This window comes from Hyalella azteca, unplaced genomic scaffold (genome assembly GCF_000764305.2).
Source record: "Hyalella azteca isolate HAZT.00-mixed unplaced genomic scaffold, Hazt_2.0.2 contig9145, whole genome shotgun sequence".
Classification (NCBI taxonomy): domain Eukaryota; kingdom Metazoa; phylum Arthropoda; class Malacostraca; order Amphipoda; family Hyalellidae; genus Hyalella; species Hyalella azteca.
Window position 1 is genome coordinate 139,133 of NW_025939222.1, and position 14,570 is coordinate 153,702.

General features: G+C 36.8%; 1 protein-coding gene across 2 annotated transcripts; it reads right to left on the reverse strand.

Annotated features, from left to right (window-relative positions):
• Positions 1–2,815: 2,815 nt before the first annotated feature.
• Positions 2,816–12,958, reverse strand: LOC108679425 (protein tumorous imaginal discs, mitochondrial). 2 transcript variants are annotated; one of them, XM_018168045.2, is made up of 9 exons: positions 12,671–12,958; positions 11,258–11,466; positions 10,513–10,749; positions 10,019–10,187; positions 8,196–8,327; positions 4,569–4,762; positions 3,919–4,132; positions 3,592–3,697; positions 3,315–3,382 (listed from the first exon to the last, which is right to left on the reverse strand). In XM_018168045.2, the coding sequence occupies exons 1-9, from the start codon at positions 12,828–12,830 to the stop codon at positions 3,379–3,381; spliced, it is 1,425 nt and encodes a 474-aa protein (XP_018023534.1). In that variant the 5' UTR covers positions 12,831–12,958; the 3' UTR covers positions 3,315–3,378. The 2 variants fall into 2 exon arrangements, with proteins under 2 accessions (XP_018023533.1, XP_018023534.1); XM_018168044.2 differs by lacking the exon at positions 3,592–3,697 and having other exon boundaries at positions 2,816–3,382.
• Between the last annotated feature and the right edge of the window lie 1,612 nt (positions 12,959–14,570).

The following is a 14,570-nucleotide window of genomic DNA, read 5'->3' on the forward strand; positions in this document are numbered from 1 at the left end:
GCTTCCAATGGTGAGTCACTCGAGCGGTTCCTTGGTTCACTGGATTGTTCATCGGTGAACGATGGTCAAATGGGACTTTCATTCGGTTGAGCAATTGGAATCAAACGGAATTAATGGACGATACAGCGGATAGTTCGACGCGTCTTCTGGTCGATCGTATTGTATATAAAATAGTAAATGCTTTCGTCCATTAAAAAATTTTTCAATCCTGCTCGTATTTTCAACCCTCTTAATTTGAGAAACGTACAAGTAACATCTCAACAGTAAAATTAAAATGCTCGAAAAAAAAAATTAAAAGCAGAAAAAACTGCCAATGAGCCTGGAGCACACAATGTTTAATGGAGATTTCATGATCTGATCTGAGTACATTCAATATTTACAATGACAAAACTTTTCACACTATATTTTATTAATTTTCAACTACGAAATGTACAATGACGCTCCGTTGTTACTCCTCGGTAAACATGCTGAAAGACGACTGAACGTAGACGAACTTGATATTTTGTCATTGAAGACGTGACTGCCGATTGTCTCTCGCCAAACTCTGGACTCAAAGCTACCTATTTGATAAGAACAAAAAGGTGGCAGAGAATCCAGCGTCAATCCGAGAGATTTTGTCACGACGATGGCAAGGAACGACACTACCGAGACGCGTTAACTTCATTGAGCGTCCCGCTCAACTTGCCGAGCGATTCCTGCCGCTTTCTTCATCTTATCTGTGTTTCTTTTGTTACCAAACCAATTTCATTTTTATGAATTCAAACAAAAAACTACTATATTATTGACGTCGTCACGTCAGTATACCACAAAAAATCCGGCATTCTACATGACGAACTTCAACATGCTCCTCTCATTGACTTGGTTCCGATCGAACTGTGAATGATAACGGGTATATCAATCTTGTTTCCGGGACGGACGGCGATGTCAAACTAGGCTTTACGTTGCTATTAAAGAGTTGAATTTTCAATGCAAAGACACTATAATCTCCTGCTAACACCCGAAATTTTAGATGCACAACACGACATTGAAGTTTCATTTTGAGATAACATTTTAACGAGATGTAGTGTTCAAATAATTAGTATCCTGCACAAGATACAAATGTAAAAAAAATCTGGAATAAGCATCACAACAAAGCAGTTCATGAATGAAAAAGAAGTAAATTTATCGAAATGAAATTCATTCTAACAAACAAATTTACAGACAAACATCACGTACCTAGCAATCCTACTCAATATCACAGTCTCTTAGGTCCTACGTCCACTGTATGTTGATAAAGTTCCTGTCTATCACCTCGTATTGGACAATGAAATCTAAACACTTACACAGCTCGCAGCTTCTCACATCAAGGCAGTAGGCACAGAGAAATGTAAACCGAAGAGGCTGTCAAGTTGGCTGCACTTTGAGCGAAGCGGGTTATGTTGCTCTACGTTTAGCTGACAAATTCATTACCCTAAATCAAGGAATTCGTCGAATTTTGAAGTCCACTGTTATTCATCGGTAAATCGAAAATTTGTTTTAGGCTATTTTTGAGAGGATTTATTTCTTGATATTTTCAGAAATGGCCGAAATTTACCTATTCGACAAAAAAGAAACATTAGATAGCTTCTTGTAGAACGCGTTATATAAACATGATTATACGTCAGTAAGTTTCTAAACACAGCCATAAAACTGCTCAAATTATAAACATACACTGAAACCCATTCTTGATGCATGAAAAACCAAACAAAAAAATGATTTTATACCGAAAATATATTGAAGAAGAGAAATGAATATGATGGTTTAGGGTAGTAGTACGCATAAATACCCTGATTTTACGTCAAATTCCTGGGCTTAGGGTCTTGCGTCTGGCACCTATCGTTTTGACGTCACATGTTCTGGTTGTGATGTCATTGATAGCAGTGAATTTCTGCATGGGATTGGTCACCGAGCAACGACCGCCACAGTGAACATGCTAAACGTCACGTAGGCAATGCGAGTGGATCCTGACCTGTGAGACCGAACGCGTCCGGTAAAGCTAATCGTTACTCCATAAATTCGAAACGGGCGTGATGGATGCGCTGAAAGACAATGCATCGCTTCTGGGTAGGCGTTGTTTTGGGCATGAGGAAACTTTACTATCATCTACTAATTTTGATTAAGGCGTTAAAGTTGTCTAAAATATTGACTGGTTAATGAATATGTAGAAAAATATTATTATGTATCTAGTTGGGTGAAATTGTTAGTAGACACAGCACAGGTCGGGCGAGCGCAACGCCTTTAAATCGCAACGATTAATTTCCGTATTGAATTATAAAAAAGCATTTATATTTGTAGTTCACGAATTAAAAAAAAAAAAAACACGGGGAAACACACATTAACTTCATCGCATCATACATGAATGGTTGAATGCCGTAGTCGCTTGGAGTTTTCCTTGCTTCTGAATCCTTGATGAACTGCCAATTTCAACTAACTAATGACATTAGTACGTAAGTACAGTTTTGCATCAGTCAGCGGAAAATTCTAAATTCTGCGTTAAACTATGCTAGGTATTTGCATTGTTAATAATACATTAAGTTGAATAATGAGTAATTATTTCATTATTTTAACCTATTTATTGAAACAATCTAGTTATAAAAGCCACTATATTTCAGCTGACATCTCTACAGTTGAAACAATCAAACTCAATTTCTTGGCTTCTCATCATTTCGTTGGATGCGTAGATCTTACATCTGATTACTGTTGGCTGTTTGAAAATGCTACAGAAACATGTAGCTCACTCAGAAACCACGCGGAACGGTTTTTGTCCAAAGCAGAAATAAAAAGAAGGACAAGAAGAGGCAGTACATATCATACATCATTTTTTTCCTTGATCGCACGCAAAGCCGCTCCAACATTATGAATCAGCAGGCTAAGCTATGCAATGCATGAGGGCACAACTTATCGGCGCGAACGGGAACAATGCCCAGATCGTGACTGAAACGAAAGTCAACTTCCTCAACAATTTACATTAATTTTCGATCACAGAGCGGACAAAAGTAGCAAAAGATATAGCAATAGTTTTCCGAAAATCTGAACAATTGAGACTCAGATTTCAATTATAAGTGATATCTAAAAACTTGTTAAGAGGAAAGTAAGCAAAACTTGTGAGATTAATTGCGAGTTTCTTCCTTATCATTACCCTTTCGGGCGCTTTTTTTAGTGTCCATTTCTAAATCGTCTTCCTTGTAGGATATTTTTTGTCCCACGAGTTCTTCGATGTTGTCTTCTGAAGGTTGAGTGTCGGCAGGCGCGGACTGCGTCACGTCTTCCTCCAGCGATGGCTGCTGCTGCGGCTGCGGTGCTCCTCGCAGCAGAGCGAGAATCGCCCGTGCCTCCTTGCTCAGCATGTCCCCAATATTTTTACCTGGCAACACACAAAATACTTCGTTTTATTAATAGCTATGCGCATGTTAATGAATGTGATACTCAGGCGTAGACAATGAACTGCATGAACTCGAGTAATAAATGCAGCTAAACAACAAATACATCTAATAATACTAGCGAATAATTACCGATCATAATTGAAACCTTCGAAAACATGACCACCTCAAATTCCCCAACAAAGGCACTAACCCCAAAATGGCTTTCTTAATTTTCTGGAGCCAAGACTGCTGCTGTTCAGCAGTTTGTTCGCTCGCGTTTGGAGCGCCTGCGTGAAGAGGGTCGCTCGTCTCCTTACCTGCACAGTCGAGCGTAGTGAAACAATTGGCTTGTTCACATCAATTTGGTTTGCATCTAAACTACTCACCGTATCTTTCACAGTACATTGAAATTAATACCAATATTCTAAACGTACGCTCTTTAAGCCCAAGGCTACTTGAGCTGTTACCGTCGTTAAAACTCACCGCAAATACAATCTAGAAATAAAAATCTCCTATAACAAGTATGATGTGCTCTCACCATCACCAGTGCGTGCAAATCCTGCAATGGAGCCCGGTGTGTCTGTCTCAAGCTCAGCCAATGCCTGGAAAAGCGCCTTCTGCTTCTCAGTGAGACTTGATGGAGTCCTGATCCTGAGGTGCAGGATGTGGTCACCTTGGCCGTAGCTGCTGGGGCGCTTCAAGCCCTTGCCCGGCAGCGTGATTGTTGTGTGAGAACTTGATCCAGCTGGAATCTGGTCATATACAAATCATACTGATTAAAATTGATGCAAATGTGTTTAACTGTTTTCCTTGCAAATAAGTAGTAGTAAGAACTTGAAATAATATAAAGTTCGATTTTCCAAGAAGAGATGAATTAGAATAGGTATTTGTGACGAAATGGAAATGATGTTATCATGAGATCGATCGCGAGATAAGCAAGTCTGTGTGTTTCGCATGGATTTAAAAGGAAAACTTATCCAAAACTAGCGACACCTCAATGACAAGACATCTCGGCACTTCAATGTCCTCGTAGATGCCCTGTATTCCGACACATACAAGACAAGGCATACCTGCACTGTGATGTCCTCGTAGATGCCCTGTATTCCGACACATACAAGACAAGGCATACCTGCACTGTGATGTCCTCGTAGATGCCCTGTATTCTGACACATCCAAGACAAGACATACCTGCACTGTGATGTCCTCGTAGATGCCCTGTATTCTGGTAGCTCCTCCCAGCACCGCCTGAGACATGGATATGGTGGCGTCCGTGTGCACGTCGTCGCCCTGGCGTCGGAAGTATGCGTTGGGCTTCACCTTCACTAAAATGAACATCTCTTTGCCACCAACGCTCATGCGGAGTGTCTGTCCATCACTGATGCCTGAAAATAAATACAACATAATTGAGCACTGCAACTATAAAAACACTTCCTATGCCAGCTTTTAGACCAGGGGTAAAAAGGCATGAAGTAAAAAAATATAACTCAGTACTCACTGCAGTGAGTGACATAGAACGCATTTTCTCGTCGACGAAAACATGAAGTCACGGACGGGCAGACAGACGGACGGACATGGCGAGCACAATAGTACATTTTTTTCATAAGTGAGAAAATGCACTAAAAAGCATTGCAAAAGTACTGAAAAATATAGAAAGCCTCGCATAAGTATAAAGAGCCTTGCATAAACATAAAAAGCCTTAGAAATGGATGAATAGCCTTACAAAAGTACCAATAGCTTACAACAGTATGAAAGGCCATGCAAATTTATGAATACTTCGGCAAATATATAAAACCTGACAATGTTATGAATAAGCCTTGCAAAAGTATGAAAAGCCTTATAAAAATATGAATAGCCATAGAAATGAATAAAGAGCCCTGCCAATGTATTTATGTTCTAAAGTATGTATGACCGACATCGCTACTGTATGACCGACATTGCTGCTGAATGACCGACATAGCTGAAGTATAGATTGACTTTATAAAAGTATGATACTCAGAATAGATAGAAAGATACTCTGATAGATAGAAAGTATCATACTTTCTATCTAGCTTTCATAATTACAAAAACTAGGCAAATGTACGTTACACTCGGCTAAAGAATGTATGCAACCATTCAGCCTGCTGTTACAGGTGATCAATATGGGCGCCTTCATCTGACATACTCCGGCAAGCCGTTCCTCGTGTCCAAAACCCTCAGGTTAAAATAATGTGTTCTGATGCCCACGCGGGAAGATGGCTTCTTGAATTTGTACTTTTGCCTTCTTGTACACTCCAATGAGCTGGCAGCAAGGAAGACAGCTTTCCATGTCATAGACCTATGAGCCATCTGGTAAACTTTGAACAGGTCCCATATTCATCTCCTGTACAGCAGCGCCTCCTTATTCGTGAGAAAAGTTGACCAAACTATGTTACCATATACTAGGTGCGATTGCACCAGGCCCTAGTGTTGGTAGGTCAATGATCTGATACAAGAGGATCTGATCAATACGAGAGGATCTGATTTGGTTACTGGCAACCATCTCTTACTACTTAACTACATGCCTACAACTTTACTTGAAGTGGAAGTATAGAATCATACTTTACTTTGCTCTGGAAGTGTTTGGAAAACTTTAGAGAGGGATCCAGGAGCACACCTAAGCCTTACTCCTATTCTGTAGCTTCAAGCTCCACGGTTACCTCAACGACTCCATGTAGGACTCCACAATTACCAACGACTGCTTAATTAACAAACTGTTGAAATAGAGCTGCCAGCGGTCTGCCCGCAGCTGGCAAATCAGTTGGTCTGACCAAAGCTCGCAATTGACGCTTTTTCTCTGCAGTATCGATACAAATTTCTGTGCTGTCAGCAAACATTTTGACCAGCCCAGGACCAGCTCCGTTATGTTTTAACTAAGTAGAAGAAAAGTACAGGACCGGGAACGCTACCCTGCTGGATAGGTACCACTCGTGCATCTCTCCAGCCTGACTCACGTTATACATGACAACTTGCACTAACCGTTTTTTTAATCTCCAGTTGAAGAAATAGATAGACCGTAAATATTATAATAATTCTTTGCAATTTTAGTGCAATTTCCAGTTTAATAACACAGATAAATACAAACTACAAAACATCTACAAATTGAAACATGTCGACTGACTACATTATTTATATTCCTAATTAAGTTCAAAGTTCAAACATATAATTTTTGCTGGTCCAAATCCCTTTATGCCAGCAATATCGTTGATAATAATAAAGCTTTTGCATTTTAATCAAATGAAGACCTCTTCAAACACACATTTTACACAGAAAATATACTCACATTTTACTGTCATTTGAAAATCTTTAAAAAACTATTATGCCTCAAATACATTAAATTTTTATTCATCAATCGCAAAATAAAATTCAATTTTTTAATCTAATCCTTTCATATTTTTCCACCTAGAATGAAATGAAATGTCCTGCTAATATCCCGACACAATAAGTATCTTAAATACTAGGGTCCTAGAAGCTCCCCTATACATATACGGTATAGGTATTTGTGATGCCAGGCTTCAAACAATCCCACCCACACAAAATTTGACTTACAGATATACAAGATTAAATTATAGGTACGATATTTTAGGAGAAGTCGCTACAGCACAACTTAATAATTAACATTGTAAAACATTGAGATACATTAATTTAAATTTTACACAATTAATAGAATGGGCCCAAGACATAAGCTAGGTCTTTTTTAAAAAATAACCTTCATTCATATATTTATTTACCATTTATCATCAACCAATCAAGACTATTCTCATTATACTCCTCCTTTCTTCCACAGCCTGCACCCACTTTCCCTCTATACATTTTTGCACTACCAATCACACCTACAGTTGCTTCTTAAAAAAAAAATTATCCACATGTATTCTTACGTACACTTAATGCCATTACTCACACAGAATCATCTCCCCTGCCCCCTCACACAGAATCATCTGTGTCATAATTAGTAAAAAAAAAAACATTCTACCTGCTATACGTTGCCCATTCCACTATCATTCGCAGCACAGCTTACTTCATACAAAAATTGCAGTTATTAATGCCATCACCCTGGTTGTATTTACGTACGTACATTCACACCATGTGCCTCAACTGCCCAATAAAAACGATTGGTCACGATCTTTAACTGGCTTGCACATCCCTTGCACCAATACTTTTCATTTAAAGGAGTAAATAGCATTGCAGTAATACTAATTATTTTAGGTAGCTGCAAAAGTTAGGTTAAAACAATTTAACCGTAAATTAACAATTTTTAACTGTAGTAAGTGCTAAATATATAACAAAAAAATATGTGTTTAAAAATTACTTTTTCAAAGGCAACACTTCTATAGAATCCAGTGTCTCCGATGTTACACAATTTCTAATTTTATTATCAAATATTAAAAAAATTATTTTTAAATTTCATTTGTCAAATAAAAAAAAATTTCAAAATTATTTATTCTGTCAATTGATACATGCATTATCTCCGACTTTATGCAAGTGTGCAAAATTTCAGATCGATTGGACAGGTAGAAGTGTGTTAAATATTGATTATAAGTTATGTAGCAGACAAATTTTTTTCAATTTTTTAATATCAAAAATAAAATTTTTTAAATTTTCAAAATCACTTATTCTGTCAATTGATTCATGCATTGTCTCCAACTTTACGCAAGTGAGCAAAATTTCAGATCGATAGGAGAGGTCTGAGGTAGAAGTGTGTTAAATATTGATTATAAAATTTGTAGCAGACAGACAAACAAATAAGAAGTGAAGTTAAAGAGAAGTGTTGTAAAATATGAAGTAAACTATATGCTTTACCTGCAGGCACTTGAACTGTAACAACTTTGCGCTGAACGGTCTGCCCTTTGCCCATGCACTCGTCACAGGGATGAGGCAGCACCATGCGAGTTCCCGCGCAGTAGCGACACGTCTGACGCATCACAAACGGACCTGAAATCAATATCAAATTTATTCAGAGCTATCATTTTTTCAGTCCTTGTTATACTGCATATAGCAGTGGTTCCCACAGTGGGCGATATCGCCCTCCTAGGGGCGGTTGAAAGATTTTGGGGGCGATAAGGAAGAAGAGGGCGTTAGGGGGGCGATAGGGGGGGCGGTAGTCCGAAGCCTATAATTGTCGTTCCTCCTATAAGTCAGAAGTTCGAACGTTTGTTTGACAATTTGTACACAACACGTGCATCACACGACTCCCAGCAATGGTTTTTTTCACCTAGATCTGTTTTTTTAACCTCTCCTGGGTTTATGTCTCGGACAAATTAACGGCCGGACTCGCGGCCGATCTCACGGCCAATTTCCAGTTCAATGTCCAATGTTCAAGTAATATCTGTCAAACTAATGAACTTAACTCGATGAAACTTGGTACACGTATTCATTAGGACCTAACGGTAATGTTAAGCTCGTGAATTTTTTTAATTTTGCCTTCATTTGTTTTTGCCATAGTTATATGGCAATACGGGCCGAAATTCACAGTACCGGGTAATCAAGAAATTTTTTCCAAACTATTGAGCAGATTCGAACGAAATTTTGAATTTGCAGTCCTAACTACCGAACGTTAATGTTTAGCTCATGAAAATTTATTCGATTGTGCCTTTGTTTGCAAGTTTTTTTCCATTTCACATTCATTCGTGATTTAAACAGCAATTCGTGCTTAAATTCGCAGTAATCAAGAAATTCATTCCAAAACTACAGAATGGATTTGAACGAAACTTAGTAATTAAATACCTAACCTCAGCAACGGTGATGTTTAGCTTGCTACAATTTTTTCGTTTTGCATTCGTTTGCGAATTATTCGGCTATACGTAAACGGCCCTTGGTTAAACCGGCCGGTAGAAAAGCCGGTCGTTCCTCCTATATCTGTATAACTTGCGAACAAAAGCAAAATAGAAAAATTGTCACAAGCTAAACATAACCGTTGAGAGGTTAGGTATTTATATACAGTTTCGTTTAAATCTGTTCAGTAGCTTAGAAGAAATTCTTTGATCACTGCGAATTTCGGCCTTTATCGCAATATAACTCACGAATGAAAGTGAAATTTAAAAATTTTTACGAGCTAAAAATCAACGTTAGGTTCTGATGAATATTTGTTCCAAGTTTCCTTGAGCTGTGATCATTAGTTTGGGATATATTACTTGATAATTGAATTTGGAAATTGGTCGTGCGACTGGCCACGAGTCCGGCCGGAATTTGCCTGAGACGTCCTAGGTTTTTAGTGCTGAAACAGTTAAAACAGTTTAAAAACATATTGGTTCACTAAATGGGGTTCTAATTGTGAAATACACATTTGTGTTCAACATTTATCTATTAAAATTGCAGCGTACTAAATTTCAAGAAAGAGGCATATGTTTTTATATGTGTCTGCGGGGGGCACTAGAAGTTCACTAGGGAGCCAAAGGGGGCGCCAGCCTGAAAAGTTTGGGAACCACTGGCATATAGTTTTCAATAAATATAAATAAAATTGCTGCCACTCAGTCAAGTCCTTGAGTTTATGAATACTCAAATGCTTACATTGAAGTATAATTTAATGAATATTATATTATAATGAAAATTCAAACACTTAAATGAGTTAAATCCAGGCCATACAATGAAGTCACATGGCATTAAGGTCAATGGCAAAAACTCACCCGTGGATATTGTTTCAACACCTGTGCCATTACAGTATTGGCAGCGCACTGCCTTGGTGCCAGGCATACAGCGCGAGCCTTGGCACTTAGGACAGGTTCCCACCACATTCACTTTGATGTCCTTCTCAACACCTCGTGCGGCTTGCTTAAATGTCAGCTGGATTGTGACCTGAAAACATATGCTGCATTAAAGGAATGTCATGATATTTCAGCTGTAAGGCGTGTAAATTAGAACAACAACATAAGAATACATTTAATAGTAAAAATACTGTTTGGAAAACTCAAGTGATCTTAGCAGGATGAAATACATCTTTTAAAATAATGCAAAATCTACAACTTTGTAGTCACACAAAACCTGTTAGTAATAGGAGTTTCACTGACTCATTTCATTTAAGATGCATTGAAAGATGTTTTTAATACATATAAAATAAAACCAGTAAATTTCCCCAAACTAACAGGTAGGTACGTAAATGTTACACAGGATGAATGCCAACCTCTTCAGATGCTTTGTAGCCAAAATCGCTCTCAGCAAAGTCAGGTTCATTCTGACCAAACTGTGATCTGAAATCTCCAAATATTTTACGGAAAAGCTCTTCAGGGTCAACAGAAGCTTGGTACTGGAAGCCTGATGACCGGAATCCCCCAGGACTGGAGCCTCCAGCTCCTCCATTATTGAATGCAGATGATCCAAATGAGTCATACTGCTGCCTTTTGTCCTCATCTCCTAGAACCTGACAATGGAAATAATGTTTAATGCTTGTCTACTCGGTCCATTGCACAGTACACATTGAGAAAATATTGATAGCCAAAGAGTAGTAACATTTTCTGTCATCTCCTAGAACCTGACAATGAACATAATGATTAATGCTTGTCTATTCTGTCCATTGTTTTGGCACACATTAAGAAAATATTTTAGTCAAAGAGTGATGATATTTGCTGAAATTGCCTATCTTGTAAGAAACTATTGAGAATCTTTTAAACACAAGTATGATAAATGCATTCACTGGTATACTGAAAATGTAATAAACCTTAAACAATTGATGATGAATAAACCAATTGCACACATTAAGAAAATGTTGATAGCCAAAGAGTAATGAAATTTTCTGAAATTGCCTATCTTGTAAGAAACTATTGAGAATCTTTTTACACAAGTTGGTATGATAATAAATGCATTCACTGAACAATGATATACTGAAAATATAATAAACATTAACAAAGTGATGATGGTGTCTCACTCACCTCATATGCTTCTGTGGCTTCAGCAAACTTTTTCTCTGCTCCAGGATCATTCTTGTTCACATCAGGGTGATACTTTTTAGCCATTTGATAATATGCTTTTTTGACTTCTTTTTGTGATGCATTTCTAGAAATACCAAGAATCTCATAATAATTTTTGCAGTGTACAGAAGAAGTGTGCAGAGATGAGTGTCTTGATTTCAAGCATCTTCCTGGAAAAGTAAACAATGAATGAATTTTTTCCCAATAGTTGCAATAGTTGTATTTCTAGGGCAAATGATCTTACAGCTGTCTTGCTAGCAAGTTACCATATATGGTAACTTGGTAGTTACCATAAATGGTAACTTAAAATCTACCAAAAATACCCACCATGACCCAATGGTTTGTGTTTGTGGCTATGTTATAAAGCCTCTGCTAATCATCTGACCATTATTTTGTACATCACACACACTATACCCAAACATTAAAATATGAGCATTCAAACGAGAGATGTGATTTGAACAATTCAATTTAAATATTCAATCCTTTTGTGGGCAAGCATTGAAATATTGAGAAATCTAAATTTCAGAAACCAGTAAAGTAAATTAAGAATTATTATATGAAATATTTATTCATATGTATTTAAAAAATTATGCATATTGGAGGCTTAACTTGCACTTGATGAGTTTATTATATGCAGTCACTAAATGAAATTTTTCTCTATAGTAAGTAAAATTTAGTTTATGCAGATGAAAAAATTATTAACATAAAAATTTAATATAATTGAATCAAGTTACCTACCGTAAAATAATTCAATATATATTTTCACTTCAATCTTGTAAAAAATTGCAGAAAGAGCATCAATAACAACATGTGAGTCAAAACTTTCATTTAATGATTCACAATTTCATTTTTGAGCATGGTAGGTGGTAATGCTATGCATGGAATGATGAATAGATAATTAGTGATTGACTGAGGCATGATGAAGAAGCCTCAAACTGTCAAACACAAACCAGAAGCCATGGCGGGCCTCATTGTGAGGCGATTTCAAGTGACTATATATGATAACTTGCCTGTGAAAGGGTTAAGGTAACTTGATGACATTGAATTAAACTGACAATTTGACATTAGATAGTAACTCGGCAAATTTGTACCTACATGCTTAAATTTGAATCATACAAAATATTTTTAGCATATGTAGTGATGACTCTTTATAAATTCTTCAATTACAATTTACTCCTTAAATATGTAAAATTTTTAAAATACAGGAGTTCATTTTTGCACATTTCTATGCTTGCCTGTGAAAGAGGGCAAAGGGCAAGTAATCTTCCAAATGGTAAATATAGTTTCCATGCAACACAAAATGCAGAAATATTAAATTAGTCATACCGGTGAAATGTATCGAATAAGATTTATCAAAATTCAAACTGTACTCACCAACAGGCTGAAGTAGTGGATGATGCACAGCAGTCATAGAACTCCATGAATAGTATGTATATTTATTGCCAGCTGTTATTAGGCAAGGCAGTTTTCTAGATAGTAATAGAGCACTTGACAGGCCATTAAGTTTGATATAGAAGTTTCTCAAGGAAGTCATGATGAACCAATAAAATCAAGCTTAACAGTAAATATTTATTTTGAATTTTAAAGAAAAATTAAAGCAATAACAATGTCATTCAATAATCATGACATTTTCACATTATTTGAATGCTGGAGTGTCAAGTTCTGAAATGAAGAGAAGATAAGTTTGTTTGACAAAACAAACATTTAGTACAAAAAAATCACTATTTTTCGACTGACAGTTAAAGTGCCTGTACATTTTAATCCAACACATAAAGCAAATATTTTGGGTGGGTAAGCTGTTACCAGGATTAATTGTCAGTTAGTCATAGTTTTGATGAAGAATACTTCCCTTCATAATATAGCTCATCTCAATTACCTACAGGAAGAGCTCATACAAGTCTGATTCTGTACAGTAGTAACTGAATCTCACTTATTGTGAATACATTAAAATACTATCTTGATCAAGTAATGAACGAATGAATAAATGAACAGGAGGCAATAATAATGTGAATTCAACAGGTGTTAGCAAACCATTTTATGATTGTCACCTGCAGGACATGCTTGGTGCAATAGACAAGTTTGCTTTTTTTAAATATTTGATTACCAGTATAATTGCATATTTTGAGACACAATATCTGGAATACAGTTCTTGTTTATTCTCTCATAATTTTCTAGGGGAATTCTCATCATTTTAGTCTACTCCACTAATTATTTGTCATGCTTTCATCATAATCATGATCTGTGGTAATTATACATAGTGTATATATTGACCCTATATCTCGGTAGGAGTGATATGTATGGTATTATGGTAGTTGAGACCTGGTAGTTGCCAGTGTGGTACCATACAAAGAGGTGAGCATGAGAGCAACAGTTGGAATTTTGGTGTTTACATGAAAACTGCTGATATATAGAAACCTCTTGTTCATGAGCTCTATATAAGGAGCATGAAAATCATGCATGTTAGTCAAGTAGTGACCAGAGCAGACTCAGCAATGGTCGTGACTCAGCCCTCCCTAAACTCTAACTTAACCTCCATTTCCCTTCTTGCACCTAGTGCTTTATCGCCATACAAGCTCTACCTGGATTTTATCTGCCTTTAATCTAGTGCTCTTTCACCATGTATGCTCTATCTTGATCTCCTCTGCTTTGCCCTTACAGCTCTATCAACATGCAAGCTCTACCTCAATTTTCCTGCCTTGCACCTAGTTCTCTATCACCATGCAAGGTTTACTTCAATTTCCTCGTTCTAGCTTGGTCATTCTAGGATACTAGTGATTGAGAGGTGTCTTTTGGTCTCAAAGTCATTACACTGCACTGAGAAGTTTGATATATTTCAAGTAATTACAAATGAGATTATAATTCACAAACTGAGTATGAAGATGTTTGAACCCCCAAAACTCAAAAACTATTTGACATAGAAAAATTTTGTCAATGGGCATTAAAGGCCTAATACTGAGGCTATGTAACACAATAGAAAGATAAAAAATTTAAATATCTAATAGGTTAAAAAATGAAAAATGTGACCCACGAAAAAGAGCTATTATTTAAAGCCTCTCATAGAACCCCCTCCAATTTTTTAATTTTTAGGTAAAATAACTCCAGGTTTTGATGAATTGCAGTAAAAAAGAGCTATTATTTAAAGCCTCTCGTAGAACCCCCTCCAATTTTTTTATTTTTAGGTAAAATAACTCCAGGTTTTGATGCATTGTAGTAAAAATGAGCTATTATTTAAAGCCTCTCATAGAACCCCCTCCAATTTTTTAATTTTTAGGTA

What these genes read in the sequence shown, in the direction of transcription:
- LOC108679425 (XM_018168044.2), bottom strand. Translation starts at nt 12,830, where the DNA reads ATGACTTCCTTGAGAAACTTCTATATCAAACTTAATGGCCTGTCAAGT. An exon ending in ACGAGGACATCACAGTGCAG is followed by an intron (nt 4,133 to 4,568) that starts GTATGTCTTGTC and finishes GTATATGACCAG; the next exon opens with ATTCCAGCTGGATCAAGTTC. An exon ending in ATTTGCACGCACTGGTGATG is followed by an intron (nt 3,383 to 3,918) that starts GTGAGAGCACAT and finishes GTGTGTTGCCAG; the next exon opens with GTAAAAATATTGGGGACATG.